General features: G+C 43.1%; 1 protein-coding gene across 1 annotated transcript in view; it reads left to right on the top strand.

Moving 5' to 3' along the window:
* The window catches only part of LOC147683828 (lysosomal amino acid transporter 1 homolog), a 192,326-nt gene that overhangs the window by 100,922 nt on the left and 73,220 nt on the right, over positions 1-18,184 (top strand). The window contains exons 3-4 of the mRNA XM_086944226.1: positions 3,179-3,266; positions 4,220-4,341. Of these exons, the coding sequence (XP_086800352.1) occupies positions 3,179-3,266; positions 4,220-4,341 (210 nt within the window). The remainder of the gene's footprint in view (positions 1-3,178; positions 3,267-4,219; positions 4,342-18,184) is intronic.

Genomic DNA, 18,184 nt, shown 5'->3' with positions numbered 1-18,184 from the left:
TTTACGAATTGCGCAGCGCCGTTTTTAAAACAACCAACAAATCGGTAAAAACAGATGAGGGACTTAGCACTCACTGATGACAATCGATGCATTCTAAGCATACATAAAACCGCATTGTTCAGTTAAAAAAGCGGATTTGTATTGCACCTTTGCCATTGTGAAACATGCCGTTTCAGATTACATGATCTCGCCGTGGATCGGCATGGCAACCTACCTAGGTTGCCTCGTTCCTCATCCTACATTCATAGTTTCAATATAAGAACCCCATGATCTATGTCAATTTGCAGTTGTTATAAATAATCTCTTTATAAAACACAACTCACAATAGTTAATTTCATATCTAGAGACGAAAATAGTGAATAACAGATCCCTGCTATCCTATCACCCAGTTCAAATTACATATACATTTTACTTTTTACAATTCAAAAAGTCCTTTTGTTCTTCCATCATTATACCACAATTCATTATTGAGCATTTATCCATAATTGCTGTTTCTCCAACTTTCTAGTTTAATTTTCATTCTCACAAGTGTACAACAAGGTCCTCCCCACTATTGAGTCCCCCCGGTGCCTTGGATTGCATGTCTACTATATATCGAGACTCTAGTCTTCTAAGCTTCTGTAACGTGTTCCCCCCCTTTTTGAGTGTCTGGTACATGGTCCAAGCAGAAATTCTGTAGGAGATTTCTGTCGCTGTTGTGTTTTATCGCGACAGAATAAGAGAAATCTTTCTTAGCTATCGCCCGCATATGTTCAAGTATCCTCAATTTTACGGGGTTGATGGTGCTACCCACGTAATTTAATTTACAAGGACATCTCAAACAGTATACTGCGAAGTTGGTAGACAGGACAGGAGTTTCGTAGTTCTTTTACCTCCCTTAAGTCCATTCACCTGGTAAGTTAAGGTTCTCCTACTGAAAGCACACGCTTTACATTTCCCACAGGGAAAAAATTCCCTTGCTTCCTGTAAAGTGCCTTTCGTATTCACTATAGGGTCGAGATGACTGTGTACCAGTTGATCTCGAATAGATCTCACATTTCTAAACGTTATCTGTGGAATAGGAGGTACATCGGAGCCAATGATATGGTCTGTCTTCAGGACATGCCAATGTTTCTTCATGACTGATCTAAGCCAGCCCACATCCTGGGAGAATGTGGTTATTAATCTAAATCTGCCTTTATCTTGGTTGGGTTTTGATTGTTTTCTCGAGAAAGGAGGAGAAGACGTTGGAGCAGGCATTTAATACCGCGGTTACGCCACCGCGAACGCAGCACCCGTGTAGCAGTGACTCGCTGTCTTGGCGTATCTTGGAGTGTGTATATATATAAAGAAAAAGATAAAGATAAGAAAGGATTTCCTTTACAAAGAAAGAGGGAGAAGGCAAGTAAGGGATGCAAAAAGGAGCATTTCCATTTGCTGGCTGTGGTGTTTAAGCGAAGGTTCAAAATGAAATGTAGAAAGCTGACATTGCATATGGGGCCAACTGAATATTTTCTGCGCAATAGGAAATAATTACAAGTTTGGTTGTTTAGCGCAGAACATTGGAGCAAAACTTAAATCACGCTAGTCACCTGAAGTTACTTTTTCCTGTGCGCGCTCTCAAGATGAAATACGGCCTGCCTTCAAAAACCAAATGGGCATTTTCAAAATAGAGAGACTTTTCCCGTGACCAAAGCTTGTTAAGCTGAAACGCGTAGGGAGTGTGAGCCTCTTTGCCTGCATGTTTCATGGAATAAACCAGTTTGTACTCCCAGTCTGCGCCAGTGTACTTCTTGCCAACAGCAAAAGGGGAAGGTGTGGGTGTTTTTATATCGGAAAGCTTCGTTCCGAAACACTGGCCGCCTGCTCAGGTCTGGGGCTCCAAGCGAAGCAAAAGTTGGTGTATGTATGTGTATATATATATATAACACTCCAACCAGTGACTCATGCAACGCCTTTGCACGAGGTCCAGTACGCAGACACAGATGAATAAATCCACAGCCAGTCTTGTTTGAGATATCTTGCTTTTTATTCCGTCATAAAGTGCAGAGGTGCAACAAAACGCCGAACAGACGCGTTTCGGGCGTGAACGCCCTTGCTCACTGTCCAATATATATAATTATAAAATATTTAATAACTGATTTTAAATTCGAAGTATACTATTAAATATCATTAAAACTAAATGAATATCTATTAATTCTATACACCACTTTCGCTTTTTTCTGGCCCAGGATACTTTTTCCTTCTATTTACTGCACTCACAAAGTGTGCATGTGTTTGCTGGCTGTCTCCCCTCCTCCCCTGTACTGCTCTTGCCCTGTCCCCTTCCAGCGTTGTTGCTTTGCCAGCCCTCTCCCCGTCATTTCTCCCTGTCTCCCAATTGCTCTCCCCACTATTGTTGCTAGCCAGTCCACCTGCTGTGTTGTTGCCCCATTGTCTTATCTTGCCCATCATCCTCCTCCACAATACCGTGTTGTTGCTTGACCCGCTCCCCCTTTCTCTGCCCCCCTGTTCTTTGCTGCCCCGCCCCCCACTGCCTTTCCCCATCGTAGCTTTCCCTGTGCCACCACCCTCCCTCCTTGTCACTGTTACTTTACCAGTCTCTCCTCCGCGGTTGTTGCATGCCTCTCCCCTCTATCCCTTGTCCTACCAGAAAAAAAATTGCTATGACGCTGCCAATGCCTGTTTTCTTCAATCGGGTATTAAGTTATCTTACCCTGACATTTTTTAATGAGTTTTTCAAGATTTGATTTGGGCAGGTGGTGCAAAGGGGGGCAGGCTAACTGGTCAGTAGTCCTTTGGAACCGTTTTGCACACTTTATTGGCAGTATCTGCCCTCCGTGGCCTATTATATGCACAGGCTGTATACCATTGAATACTGCTATGTAGATTACGTTTTCTGCAACCTTGCATTAAGGTTATAAAACTGATGCTGTTTGGTCGTGTGGCAGTGTTATGGGTAGGACAACCCTTTGATTCAGCAGGAATATACACAGGCAGTGGTAATAGCTATCTAATGCTCTGTGTGTATACATGTAACACAGATCATACCAGGAAACTGCTCAAGCCCACATGGAGAGTGATATTAATCCTCTGAGACAGATCTCAGCTTGTGTAGTATTGGGAGAAAGATGAATTCGGTAGGAAATGTGGTAAATTGCACACCTTTCTAAAGTACGCTTTGATATTGTTGTTTCAGACGGTTACGGCTATAGTTTACATTGACTTGGACCTGGTGGTGATTTCACAGTTTGCCTACTACAAGATAAAGCATTCGAAGATGAAATGTGAGTACTTTCTTTGATCAAGGTATAACAGAATTAACGGCACAAGTTTTATTTAAGCTGTCTTGTTTAGTTTTCATATTCCATTTATATATACTTTTTTAATTTTCAGTGTGTAATCAATTGGTAATACATCATCATTAAAAAATAATTAAAGTTTGCCACGAGTTTGGCTTCCCTCCAAAAATATATTAATTTGGATAGCATCACTGTGCCTACCTTGTGCATTTGCAGCATTATTACCTAAATTCAGATTAACATTTGATGAACTAACATTACATTTAGGATACTACTCAAAGGCACAACAAAGGAGTGTTAGTGTTCTCTCATTCAGAACGGGTTATAGTTGTGCTGAATCCTGCGCAAATGATAGATTGTTACATATATTGATTATGGGCAGGATATTGAAGCATTATTGTGCTGATAATATTGAAATGCTAAGAGTGTACCTTTTCATTTTCAAGTTTTCATAAATCATTGACAAATCTCCTTTTCTGGAATCAAACTTTTTCAAAATCATGAACAATTATAAGAATTAAATTTCTTTCCTCATGTTCAGAAATTAAATGTCATTCTACCTACAAGGGGTAATGTGCATATATCAATTGTAGAATAGTCTATATTATTTAAGCATAGAACTAACACAACCAGGTGCATCTCTTAAATCATTTTGTATTTCATTAAAAGACAAATGGTTTCATTAGGGGTTCAACATGAAGAAATACTTCAGCAACATTGATAACCGAACAAGAAAGAAATTCTTTAGATTTTACTAATACTCAATGTTCAATAGAGTGCCACACTGTGTACGAAGTCAGGAAGTGAGTCCATCCAAAGTACTAAAGTAATAAAAGGACACAAGATTTAATGGGATTTGGTAATGTAGCATATACCTTACCACCCTTAAATTTCACATTCGTTTTAAATATCCTGTTCTTTATTTTCTTTGTTATTAGTGAATTCCAGCTTGAAGACAATCTGCTTTTCCTGGCTTACAGTGTTCATCATATTGTCTGTTATTCTTCCTGGTCAGCTGTTTCTTGGAGTAGAACGCGGTGTAGAGCTAAATGCAGACCAGGTAGCTATTGTATTTGTTGTCCTAAGATTGTATTGTTCTCATGCCTTCATTTAACAGTTTGTGTGTGAATGGATTGTAGCCTTTTTAGACACTTTACACAATTGGTATCTCACTTTCTCTTACTGTCACACTTGTGCTCTCTCGCTCCTCTTATAACAGTGCTAAAAAAACTGTAAACTTTGTAGCAGGTAAGATTGCCCAACAATTCTAAGCTCACTGCTGTGTGTCACCTATCAGTCACAGGTATAAATCGAGGGAGAGGCAATCAAGCTTTCATCCAAGGTTAATAAACTGAGTTGAATAATCATTCATCCATCGCTATGGAAAGAAAGTATTTTGCTCATGATTAATTGTGGTTCTCATAAAAAATTACTTTCCTTTACTTCAAAATACCTCCTTGGTTTGTCATGAGATTGTTTGCTGTTAACCCCTTAGCTGCCGAGGCTTTTCCTGCTCTGGTGCTGAGCCTGTTTTTTAGGTCTCGTGACCTATCCATATCAGTCACCCTCACACACCCTAACTCTCACACTCACACACCCTCACACTCCCTAACTCACCCTCACACACCCACACACTCATACTCCCTCACTCACCCTCACACACCCTCACTCACCCTCACACACCGTCACACACACTCAGCCTCACACCCCCTCACTCACCATCACCCTCACACACACTCACACTCCCTCTCCCTCACACTCCCTCACCCTCACACACCCTCGCTCCCCTCACACCCTCACCCCCCTCACAACCCTCTCACCCTCAATCCGCCTCACACCCTCACCCACCCTCACCACCCCTCACCCTCGCACCCTCTCACCATCACCCCCCCTCACCCACCCTTACCCTCACCCACCCTCAGTCACCCTCACACCCTCACCCTCACCCTCAGATCCCCTAACCCACACCCTCACACCCTCACACCCTCACCCCCTCACACACCCTCACACACCCTCACACACACTCCCTCACCCTCACACCCCCTCACTCACCCTCACCCTCACACACCCTCACCCTCACACACCCTCACCCTCACACACCCTCACACACCGTCACACACCCCCTCACTCACCCTCACACCCCCTCATACCCCCTCACTCACCCTCACCCACCCTCACACACCCTCACCCTCACACCCCTCACCCTCACCCTCACACCACTCAGTGCTACAACACATATTGTGTTACAATAGGTGTCACATTTGCGAAACATAAAACTATTGGCATTGTAAATAACAAAGCTATTACTTTCGCTACTTTCAAAACAAGCACATAAAGAAAAAATGTGTCCTTTACAATACCAATAGCTCAAAATTTCCTAATGCGAAACCTATTGCATTGCTGTGCTTCTCTCCCCTGCTGCACTCTCCTGCTCTCTAGAGATGTGGCCTAACGACCACAGCTGCCATCTAAGTAACGAAAATACAAAAAAGGTTGCATTCAAAATGCTATAGGTGTCACATTCGCGAAAGTTATAACTATTGGTGTTGTAAATGACAAAGCTATCAATTTAGCTATTTTAAAAACCAACAAATAAATAAAATATTTGTCATTTACAAGACCAATAGCTCCAACTTTTCTAATGCAAGACCTATTGCATTTCCAATGCTTGTTTTAATGTTTGGGACACTTCACACTTAAACCCTCATAGCTTTTATTTTCACAAAAACTGTGACCCCGAACGTCCCCATCCCCACCACCACAAGCTTGGGATTCTAAAAGTATGTATGTAGGTATGTGGGTGTCTTTTGAACAATCCAGTACAATAACCAAAATATAGCAACATCATTTTTCGGGATGGTGGGGTTAGAGGATTGGAGGGAAAAGTGGTGTGCAGGAAAGATGTGTGTTTTTTTCTTTTAGAAATGGCATCAATATGCAATGATCACGATCTGCCCGATTTTCATGAACAAGCAGTGCTGTAAAAAATAAAAAGTAGTTTTACCACAGTGTTTGCATTTTCTAAGTAATAGTATTTTTTCTATTTGTGGAAGCTTGTAGTTTGTGATCGAAACAGGTGTGAAGCCTTATGGGTGGATCAAGAAAGGTATACATTCAGAAAATTAGATAAAATTCAGCAAGAGGTCATTTTGTAGATAGTTTATGGTTTTCTAAGAGAAAATAATAGGTGAATTTTTTTAAAGATTGAAAATAAGTCTGATAAAATTGAAATAGGTGCCAATATTTTCATCTGTAATTTATTTGCCCCTATGGACTGTTTGCTCGCGGGGGGGGGGTGGGTCGTAGGTGTGGTATTTCAAATGTTAGCCACTTTGCAGTAGGAAATCACAAAGACGGTATGCCACTGGGGGCACATATAATTGCAAACAGGTCAGATATGAACATAAAAATTAAGGAAGAGAATAAGGCAATTCCGACTCCCTGTAAAAATAACATATGTAAACACTTATGTAAATACTTATGAGATTTAAAGGTACAGCTGGCATCTAACGAACAGGACATCTTTGATTTCATTTGAAACTCAATGTTTTGGTTTTAATTTGAATTATGTTATTACAGCACTACTAAAACCATAATGCACTCTTGGGCTACCACAGGAAATAATGTCATGTAGACTAGCGTGATAAATGTAGCCAAAAACCAAGGGGCGTTACCGTGATCAAGATCTCAGGGGAGATCGAAACGCGTTGGTGTGTGTTTCACATTTGAAGTTGATGGAATAAATGAACTAAAGTTTTGAAAAGCATCATCGGAGTGCGACCTATTTTTTAATCCCGAGAAAAAAAGTGTGAAGATTATTAGCGGCATGTCTCAGCCGTAAGGTTCCGCACAGCTACAAGCAGCGCCACGTCTGCAAAAAGAGCTACAGGATGTTTATTAAATGATAGCGGACTTGGGCGATCACCGACGGAAAGAACTATAACAACAAGCATTTACAATGCAATTGTTTCGCCTTTGGAAAAGTTAGAGCTATTGGCATTGTAAATGACAAATTTAGTATTTATTTGTTGGTTTTTAAAACAGATAAATAAATGGCGTTGTCATTTACATTGCCATTAGCTTAATCTCTTGCAAATGTGAGACCTATTGTACCCTACGGACGAGCTCAGCAGACAGCAATTACACACACACACACACACACACACACACACACACACACACACACACACACCACACCACACCACACCACACCACACCACACCACACCACACCACACCACACCACACCACACCACACCACACCACACCACACCACACACACACACACCACCCCACCCCCCCCCCGTTATGGTGTGTTAATGTTTGTGAATAAAGGTGTTGTAATGTTGTTGCAAAGCGTTATTGTTGTACGTTTGGTAGTGGTAATACTCATTTCTGTGTAAGTCTGTTTGCATATGTGGTAAAGGTATGCATTGTTGTCATTCGTGGTAGTAACCTACATTTATTAAAACAGATGTATTCCTAGTAACTGGTGCATTTCCCACCATGAGCTCCAGAACAGTTTCTCCCTGATCATTAGTGCAGTTTCCTCAATCGGCACCGGTGCAACGTCCTTCATCAAGGTCGCTAGTGCAGCCTTCTCCGTGGTCACTAGTGCAGCTTACTCCATGGTCTGTGACGCAACTCCCTCAGTGGTTACCAGTTACACTATTTCCAAGGGTCCTCAAGGATGGCTTTCTTCATTTTCACAACAGTTTCGTTTTATATAAGGCGAACAAAGCCTCTGTTAGCACCAGAGTGCTTCAAACACATGCAGCCCTATGTACAAAACGTTCTTCGTCTTAGGAGTAATTGTATAAAAATATAACAAAACAAAAAATATAACTAAAGTTAAATAGATGCTAGTGTCGAAGGTTGCTTGGAGTGTTTCTTAACATCGTGGGTATCGCCGTGGTTACTGCAGGAAGAAAGGGCATTTCAGCTTCTTCTATGCTGCGAATTTTCGTATTAAACGTTATATAGGATAAGCAAGTCTCTGAGACAGGATCATCTGTGAATGCAGTGGACTGTCGATTCATTCTCACCAGTGCGGCCATCTCAGTGTTCACTTGTTGTGCAGCGGCCTCCATTGTCATCACTACAGCTCCCTCCTTGCTCACTAGTGCGGTCCTGTGTCTGACCCATGAGAGCGGCTCCTTGAATGGTCACTTGTGTTGATTTGTTCATTGTCTCTAGTACAGCCCTCCCTCCAATCACCAGTACAGCTCCGGCCCTGATCACTAGTGCAACAGACTCCTCGTTAACAATCTCTCTCCCCATCACTAGTAACGCAGCTCCTTCCGCGATCACTAGGGCAGATTCCCGGCCGGAGGCATGGTGTCACCAGTCCTGTCCTCTCCCTGATCACTAGTGCAGCTCCCTTCCCGGTGCGGAGCTCTCTCACCGGTCACTGGCGCAACTCTTTCCACAATCACTAGTGCAGCTTCCTATAGTCGTAGTGTCACCAGTGCTGCCCTGGTTAACGGCACACGGACAGCGGGAGGGGGGGCGGGAACGGCCAAACAGACAGCGGGAGGGGGGGCGGGCAGGCACACGCACAGTTAGCTATGAAAATGTGTGTACAACCAAATGTATATGGTTTAGATAAGCTGTCTGCAGGTTTGTTTTATAAACCTGCAACACTGCAACTACATAATCGATTGTATTCTATACAATTGGTTGATGTAGTTAACGTAAAGGTCATCTGTTGCTATCCTCGGAGTCGGAAAGTTTGAACGAGTTTGCAAAAAAGTGACAGGTGCCATGGTTCCCTCTTCAGTCCACGTACATTTAATTTGTGCAGTAAAACTGCACTCAGAGCTATGAACAAGACTACGCAGCATACTTTACATTAATTGAATGAACCAAAGATGAAAAGCTCACACTGAGGTTAAAAACAGAATTAACACAGAGATTGTACAGGTTTAATATAAAGCACTTAGTATACATGGTAATGGAACGAAAATATCTACGCCACCTACCTAGAGGCAGTTTGTTGGACTCAGTCGAAACTTCCCTGAGCAGCACTGCACTTTGCCCACGGGTCTAATTACAGCCGTCCAGGTATTCCATCCCCCTCTCCTGCCGCGGACCTGCAGGTCAGCTAGCAACCTTCAGAGGAAAGCAAACACACTTTCAGCATTCAGCACGCTCGGGGAGTGGAGGCACGGCAGCAGGACGGCACACAGTCCGCCCTGCAGCCGGTATAAAGACTCCTTTATGCTAGCTGCCACTAATATCGGCTTCGGTGTGTGCAAGGAAGGGGAGGGCGGAGTTTAGACGGGTCTTTCACTGAGACACGGCAGGGAGCAAGATGTGGGAGGGGGGCGGGCAGGCACTCGGACAGCGGGAGGGGGGCGGGCAGGCACACGGACAGCGGGAGGGGGGAGGGAACGGCAAAAGGCACTCACCTGGACTTCCTCCGTTGGCGGTCGGCCGCAGAATGGGCAAAACAAACCGGGACGCAAAAAAAAAATAAACCCTTCCCACGGCCGCGATGACGATGCGAAAAGGGTGGAGAGGGAAGAAATCGCGGGAACGCCCACGAATCTGGTCCGGCCATGACGGACAGATCTCTGTTCCAATGGCCAGCCTCCATTTATGGAGCTAGCCAATGGAACAGAGGGCGGATCCCAAAGCCACTCTACTGTTCTCATTAGGTTTTCACCTTCGTGAAAAGCCTGCGCAGTGCGCAGGCTTTCACTTAGGCGAAACCTAAAAAGGATACCGTACGGCAGAAGAGGCAGCGAGATGCCGACTGGATTCTCGGTGAGAGGACGCGCTCGAAACCGGAGGGTGGAAGACGCTGTGTCCTCGCTGCGAAGACCGGTAAGCGCCCGTGTGCCTGCGAGCTGCAAAAGGATAAAGAATGTGATTATTATTTGAAATTACACTTGGTGAACGTCGGTCAGCGCGTGACATATAGTGGCATTGGGGCTCAAATAAAGATTACCTACTTGACAGGGTTTCATCAGAAACCGAGGGGCAATTAAGAGTGAGCACCATCGATGCACAAGTTACAGCGACGAGAGAGGTTTCAAAGTTTACAAATTTAAAATTAACAAAGCTGAAATGGAACTCCAAATAGGAAAACATTATGGAATCCCGAGAGGCAAAAAGACTGACATTGTTACAAACACCGGAATTTTTTGAAACAGAAGTGGCAGAAGGAACTGATCCTAGGACACATAAAAAATCGAATGTAAAGACAAAATTGAAGACATAGGAGAAGTTATCTAAGAAAGAAATCAACTAGTGGTGGGAGGTAACCACTTAAAAAAAATATCGAAGTACAAAGAGTACCAAGAGGTCTGAGGATTCATTTAATGCCAAGCCACCAAGACTCAAGCAATGAACTTTCGCTGGAATGGGGCGAGTACATTTTAAACTCCTCGTTAGGATTAATGAACATTCTGATAAAGCACCTTGAGATCGCGCTACAAAAAAATCTAAATTCAGGTTGTGGAAATGGAAAAGGAATTATTAACAATGGACCTATCCCCAGACATGAAAAAGTTCAAGCTTGAATTAGAGAAACAAATTGAGCTACATGAAGAATCAGAGCAAAATCGTAATAGAATTAAGTTTCAACTGGATAAGGAAGATTATAGTGAAGGGAGGATCTTCACTTATGCACGGAAATATGGCCTTCTGAAACCACAAGATCATACTGGGAACTATGCGAGTACTTCAGATAGCATGTCCTCACTTGTCTCTACGGATCAGAGTGACAGAGAAAATGCGCCAAAAAAGCAGTCTTTTTTTAGGGGATATGCGGCTGGTCCTGCAGCAACGCCAATGGAAGCAGACTAGGGGATTTCAGCCGCAAAACCAAAGAGGACGTGGATGAGGCAGTGGAAGACAACGCACAAACAGACAAGAAGAGGGAGTTGCTTCCGGTGGAGAAAGAGTGGGAGCCACAACACGTAGTATGAGGCTGAAGAAAACATTCTAGAGGATACACAGGAATTGACGGTAATAAACTTCTCATGTAGACCAATCACAGATTCAGAAAATTCCTTATTGAAGAAAGGTCTATACTTTTGTCCAAGCACACATATGGACTTAGCACAAACGAGGATCAACTTATATAAATATATAAGAAAAATCAAATTGGCTGAAGTATTCAAAGAAAAGGAAAAAGAAATAAGAAGCAAAAAACAGCAGTTAACAAAGACAACACCAAGCTCCTCTTTATTGGCGAGGGATTCAGAGAGTTACTTGACATTAATACATTTGAATGTGACAACTGAATCCGAACATGTGGTTCTAAACGAGGCTTGTATACAGCCAGTAGCAGGAATAAGTCACAAGAAACCTAAATCTCATTTCTACCCACAAATACCACCTGGGAATAGAATAGACCCCATTCATGAGGCAGTGATACAAGACATTTACAAACTGAAGAAACAAAGATACTTGGATAACTTAAAGCCGGAAGAACGTGAAGCCTTAACCACTTTGAGTCAAGATGATAAATTTGAAATGAAAATGGCAGACAAGGGTGCTAACATCATTATTTGGGATAAACAAGACTATATACATGTGGCTTATGAACAACTGAGCGATACAACTTATTATGAAAAGTTATCACTGAATCCAACAGCGAGTATGAAAATAGAACTGGACAAAACATTTAAAAATTGGCTGCATTAAGGATTGGACGACCATGATGAATGGAAGTACTTGACAGTGGAACATCCTGTGACTGCCACTATGTTGTTCTTACCTAAAGTACACAAATTGTACTAGACCACCAGAACGCCCTATTGTCTCTGCGAACGGATCCCTATTTGAACCTATGGCCAACTATATTGATTATTTTTTGTTACCTTTTGTTTCAAAATTAAGTTCTTACATCAAAGACACCACTGACCTGTTAAGACACCTCAATGGAACCCCCTGGTTACCAATGTACAAATTAATAACGATGGATGTCATATCGTTATACACAAACATTGATCATGTAAATTGGCATCTCAGCTTGTAACTTCTTCCTGAGTGAAAGCAACATTCACTATACCCAACATAACAAGATGCTGGAGGAAATGATAAGACTGTGTTTAAGCCAGAATGTTTTTTATTTTGGTGAAGAAATATTTGCCCAAACCAAAGGCACAGCCATGGGCTTTTCTTTTAGTCCGAGCTTTGCCTGCCTCACCATGGTGTGGTGGGAGCAAAAATGGGCATGGCAAGCAGAGAATGACATGTTTTTGAACAAAACCATACTGTGGGTGCGGTTCATCGACGCCCTCCTTATCACCTGGGATGGTTCGGAAATTGAATTTAAGGAATATTTTGAAATCTTAAATAAAACGCCCGCAAATTTTAAATTCACATATGATATAAGTGAAAAAAGAGTCACCTTTCTTGATACAGAAATCTACATTGAGACCAACCAAATACAAACAACGTTGCATAGAAAAATGACAGCGACTAATGCAACATTGCATGCCAGTAGCTTCCATCAGCAATGCCTATTCCAAAACATCCCATACGGCGAATTTTTCAAACTGCGCAGAATTTGCTCAGAGGAAACTCAATGGGTTGAACAGAGTGTATCAACTTCAAAAAGATTCGCAAAGAGAGGGTATTCAAAAACACACATAAATAAAGGATGGAAACGAGCTAATGAAAACAATTGAAATTCACTATTAAATCAAACCTCAGTAGATTCCATCACTAAAAGTGAAAAAGAACCAATACGATTCATAACAACCTACTCAAAGGAATCCACTCAAATAAGACGAATACTGAAGAAGAATTGGAACATTTTGAAACTAGATACCACTGTTGGAACCATTGTGGGTAACGCACCACATATAACATACCAGAGAGCCCCCAATTTAAGAGATCGTTTGACACACAGTCATTTTCATTAAGAAAAGAATAAAACTTGGCTACAAAGTAGGGGTTTCAAGAAATGCTACAATTGTAAGGTGTCAAATTGCCAAAAACACCCAAAATGTAATGTTGGCAAGCGGGAAGATGTGGAATCTACAGGAACTAATTGCATGCAAGAGCCAATACGTGGTTTATGTAATTTAAGGCCCCTGCCACCTCAAATATGTTGGAAGGACCATATGTGAAATGAAAACGTGCATTCTAGAACATGTCAGGGCAACTGTACATAATGACAGGAGCAATGCAGTTGCCAAACACATGGAAACTTATCAGGATAGCAACTGGAAATCTTTGAGTTTCTATGGCATTGACACACCGAAGAAGACAACGAGAGGCAGGGACAGAGAAAGAACTTTACGACCGAGAGAATCAAGGTACATCTTAAACTTGCGCTCCCTAACCCCGAATGGACTGAATCAAAGTGAAGAAATGTATATACATCTATAAGTGCAATCTGTACATAACATGTCAGGGTAGTACTGTTAAGCAGGTTTTCCTTTAGAAAAGAAAGGATGAAATAGGATAGCAAAGTTTGGTCTTTTTAATTCTCGGGACCTGGGTTTTAATTTTAAGGTTGAGTCATTTTATATAATGTTTATTTTTTAGGGTTTAGGGATAGGTTTGGGTTTTGGGGTACAGGGTATATTTATAGGGTTAAGATGGGTTTGTGATTAAGGGTGTTGGGGTATTTTAAGGAGTAAGGGTGGGCTATGATTATGGGGTGCAGGGGTATTTAAAGGGAGCAGGATGGACACCCGGAGCTGGAATGTACAGAACCTGGGAAGAAAAAACAATGAAATATTGGGCACAAAGTTCGCTTTTTTTTCCGTAATCCCGGCCCGCACATGCCCACACCCCCAGCACACGCCCACAGCACACGATATGAGACATGGCATGAAGGGCGGAACGTACCACATGCCCCCAGCGTTTGTCACGCCCCCAGCACACACCCAAAGCACAACGCAGACACGCCCACAAGGGACTACTCTGCTGGCACGGTTCTTTTACCTTTTAAATGTATATGGTGGGCGTCTGCATAGCCTATGTCCTTCTGTTGCAACTGCCCTTTCCAATGCAGTATTGGGTGTTGTGATTGGTGCTGTGGTTCCTGAGACTACACGCCTCAAAGGTTTGGGCTCTCTTTTTATTATATTAGTATAGATAGTTGAAGCACTCCATAAGAGTGCATGTGTTTGCAGGCCACTTACATTCCGTGTTATGGTTTTCTCCATTAAACTCTCATATCCCTCTCTGAGCTGTACGAAAATTAGTGCGAGTAAAAGTCACGGGGCCCTACTGAGGCAAATCCAATTTTAAATGAAACAAGCCCATCATGTGAGGGTTGTGGCAAACAAACTCGCACATAATGTAATTTCGTCATTGTTGGAGTCAGATAGGAGAAACATTTACGATGACTGGTTGTCCCTAGGTATCTGTGACAGCCATAAAGCAACCTGCTGGTTAACCACCTGCTAACTCGTAGGTACGAATGCATAACCCCCAAGACATTCATATGCCTTGCCTGTAGCTTCCAAGTGGGGGCATTACATGTGGATCCTTGAGACAGAACTGCCTTCTTAATAGGATGCACTTTGTGTCCCGTGAATGTGGAGTTGCTCATTGAAAAGGCACAAGCGAGACTACAAAGCCCACAATCCAATATGGTGCTGATGCATGTTGCAAGTAGCTGATGCATGTTGATGGTTGGGCTAATGAGGCAAATGTGTGTAATGAATATGGCTGCTCACATTCAAGCCACACCCAATACCCCAACACTCCCCTCAGACGGAGGTAAAACTCAACACTCCCTTAAGGTGAGGTACCTTTCACCATTGCACCTTTTAAATAGTACACTTTGCACAGCACCCCCAAAAGACCAGGCAATTACGCAGCACTCCCTTATGGCGGGGCAAGAAAACAAATCCAAATGTATGGAATAGAACACGCATAAGTTTATTAATGTAACATTTATCACAGATTAATAAAATGTTCAAAAAGGTAGGCCAAATATATCAATCAATGCAGATTCTCTAATGCCAATTACCTACAATAAAATAAACCATTGGAATAAAATGCAAAATGTACAGTTGAGAGTAGAATATATATATATATATATATATATATATATATATATATATCCGTCACGTCACGCTGTAGCCTTACTTCCCAGCAACAAGCAGGAACAGACACGGACCACGATATTTGGATGCCAAATTTTTATTTCAGTGCTGCCGCCATAACGTTTCGGCTCCTTGGAGCCTTGATCACATACACACCTCACCAACTGGCTTTGCAACATTCTTTTCATCATCAGCTGGGGAAGCCCTTTCAACAGCCCAGGAAGATGTAACATCTGGGTCCCAAGTTCCGACACCGTCACAGCAGTACGTCTACTCTGTGGTGAACTTCCGCCTGGGTTGCCAAAGCCTCCAGCTTTAATACTATTCAATGTGCGGCGAAGCTTCTAGCAAACCGCGCCCTCTTTCTCATTAGAAAGAACCAAGCTGGCTTGTACCAAACTGTGTCAAGGCCAAAAACAGTGGCTGGCCAGGCCCCGTATTATGGCTCCGAGGCAGAGTATGCACATTCCACAGATAATATCCAGTTCTCTCTGGTCGATGAGGAGCAGGAGGGCTTTGAATATGAATCGCAAGCACTGCTGTGTAGGCAGAAGCAAGGCAAAATCAGACATGTGGTCATGTCAAAACCAATGGTAAGAGCTCCTAATTCCGTGCACGCAGAAGCAAGGCAAAGTCAGAAAGTAAGATGGCATGAGACCATGCCAAAGCCAATAGTCAAAGTCCGAGAACAAGATGATATAAAGTCATGTCAAAGCCAATAGTAAGCACTTGTAGTATAAGTGTACTGTTCTATTCTATGACAATTCCCACTAAAAGACAGTAAGGTTACAGAACAGAAGGGAAGCAGGCATATGCAGGGCCATCCTACATTAAGGTTAGGGTAAAATAACACACTAAAGTCAGGGAAAATGGTGGTAGTTGACGGTCATCATAGGGTGCCAAACCACAAGAGTGGCTCTTTTACTACAATGTGGTATTTCAAATGTCACTGAGGTGTATAAAGTGCATGACCCTCTTTCAGGTGGCACAGTGTGTATAGGTGGAGGAGTAGATATACAATTCGATCTCTATATAAGTACATTTATATTTCTTCTTCTGCTTGGCACATGTAACATTAACTGGGCCTCACAGCACTTAATGTCTCATCGTTCAAATTCTATGAGCGGATATCAGCAAATTATCCCCTTTAGGTTACCTTTTTTTCAATATTTCCTTTTGCCCTATTTATAATATTTCATGTATGCTTTTGGAAAAGTATTGCTGGGATTATATTTGTTTGGGGTTAAATAAGGGCTCCTACACACCTAAACAAACTCTCACAGGCACATCAAATACAAACACCAACCACACCCACCACTCAGTTACTGCTAGCATGACGTTGCCACCACCACCCTACCACAACCATACCAACACCACTCTACCAACATCCTATTGCCACCCTACAACCGCCACACCGCACTGCCTCCATCCCATCAACTACCACCTACCCATCACCACTCTAACCAGCCTACCACCATCTGCTACCAACACCCTCACCCTACCGCCACCATAGTACTGCCCTGCGGCTACCATTCTACCACCCTTCCACCATCTCCCTAACCACCCCCACTACCATAATCCTATCTTAACCACCACCACCACATTAATCACCACCATCACCCTAGCCTCCACTACCACTATCCTCCCCTATGTTATGTTATGTTATGTTATGTTATGTTATATGGAATTTATAAAGCGCGCAGCTACTCCTCGGAGTGTCCCGGCGCTGAGATAAAAAGACCACCATAACAGACAGAGATCCACCCTTGCCACCGAGTCGGAAAGGCCCAGAGCTTGAAAAGCCGCGTTTTCAGATTCCGCCTAAAAGTTAGGAGGTCCGAGATCTGTCGCAGTGGGGGAGGGAGGCTATTCCAGAGTTTGGATGCTACTACTTGAAAAGATCTACCCCCAACCTGAGAGAGCGTGACCTTCGGAGTCGAGATCAAGCGCTGGGTAGAGTACCTCAGGGTGCGCTGCGAAGTGTAAGGCTGAATTCTTACCCTTAGGTGGGGGGCATCAATCTTATTTCTTTTTTTTTTGGTGTAAGACGTTTATTTGAGACGGTCAAGGTTACACAGCGTCGCGCCGACATCCCTGAGGCTGGCCGCTATCAGAGCAAAGCATACAACAGCAAAGGCGTCCTAGTGCAAGTGCACAGTGCATTATCATTGTTCATGTTTTAGACATGCAGACCGCGAGCATGTGTAATAGTAGTAAATCAATGTGTCTTACATTTTTGGGGTTAATAGACAAGAAATGTACCATTGGAGGAAGTGAAGAAACAAATCAACAGTGCAGGTGTATAGGCACCACAGTACAAAGAGCAAACAGTGCGGATTGACCATTGTCTACAAACCCTTCCCCCCCCCAAAGATAACAACAAAACCAACTCTGGTGCAGAGGAGAAGCATCTGATGGGCACAATGTCTCTGGTATTGGGGGATCTATGCCTCCGGGCAAGGCGCCACACAGCAGACCTGTAGTGAGCAGCAAGAACTACATCATAAATATAGTCCGTGGCAGTCTGAAAAACGGAAGAGCAGAAACATACATGGGGGTGACCAGGCCAAGGGTTAGGTACAGCAAGGCATTTAGATTCACAGGCACAAAGAAATAAGCATGGCTCCACCGCCCCCAACGTGCGCCCACTGCAGTTGAGCACAATCACATGTCAAAAGATGTCAACCCATATCATCAGAGACCTCCCCTGCTAGCGACTGCACAGAGACCGGGGAGATTGCATGTTCCCGTGACCACTGCGTAAAAGGCTCCCAGATGTCCCTAGGCCGGGAAGCAGTGGGCATTGTTTCCCAATAATGTTCGAGCTGTGTATTACCGTACGTCACATCCTTTACCCATGCATCAAATGTAGGCAGTGCAC

The sequence above is a fragment of the Lissotriton vulgaris genome, chromosome 11, assembly GCF_964263255.1.
Source record: "Lissotriton vulgaris chromosome 11, aLisVul1.2, whole genome shotgun sequence".
Classification (NCBI taxonomy): domain Eukaryota; kingdom Metazoa; phylum Chordata; class Amphibia; order Caudata; family Salamandridae; genus Lissotriton; species Lissotriton vulgaris.
The sequence above is the reverse complement of the archived record's forward strand: the minus strand, read 5'-3'. Positions and strand labels throughout refer to the sequence as shown.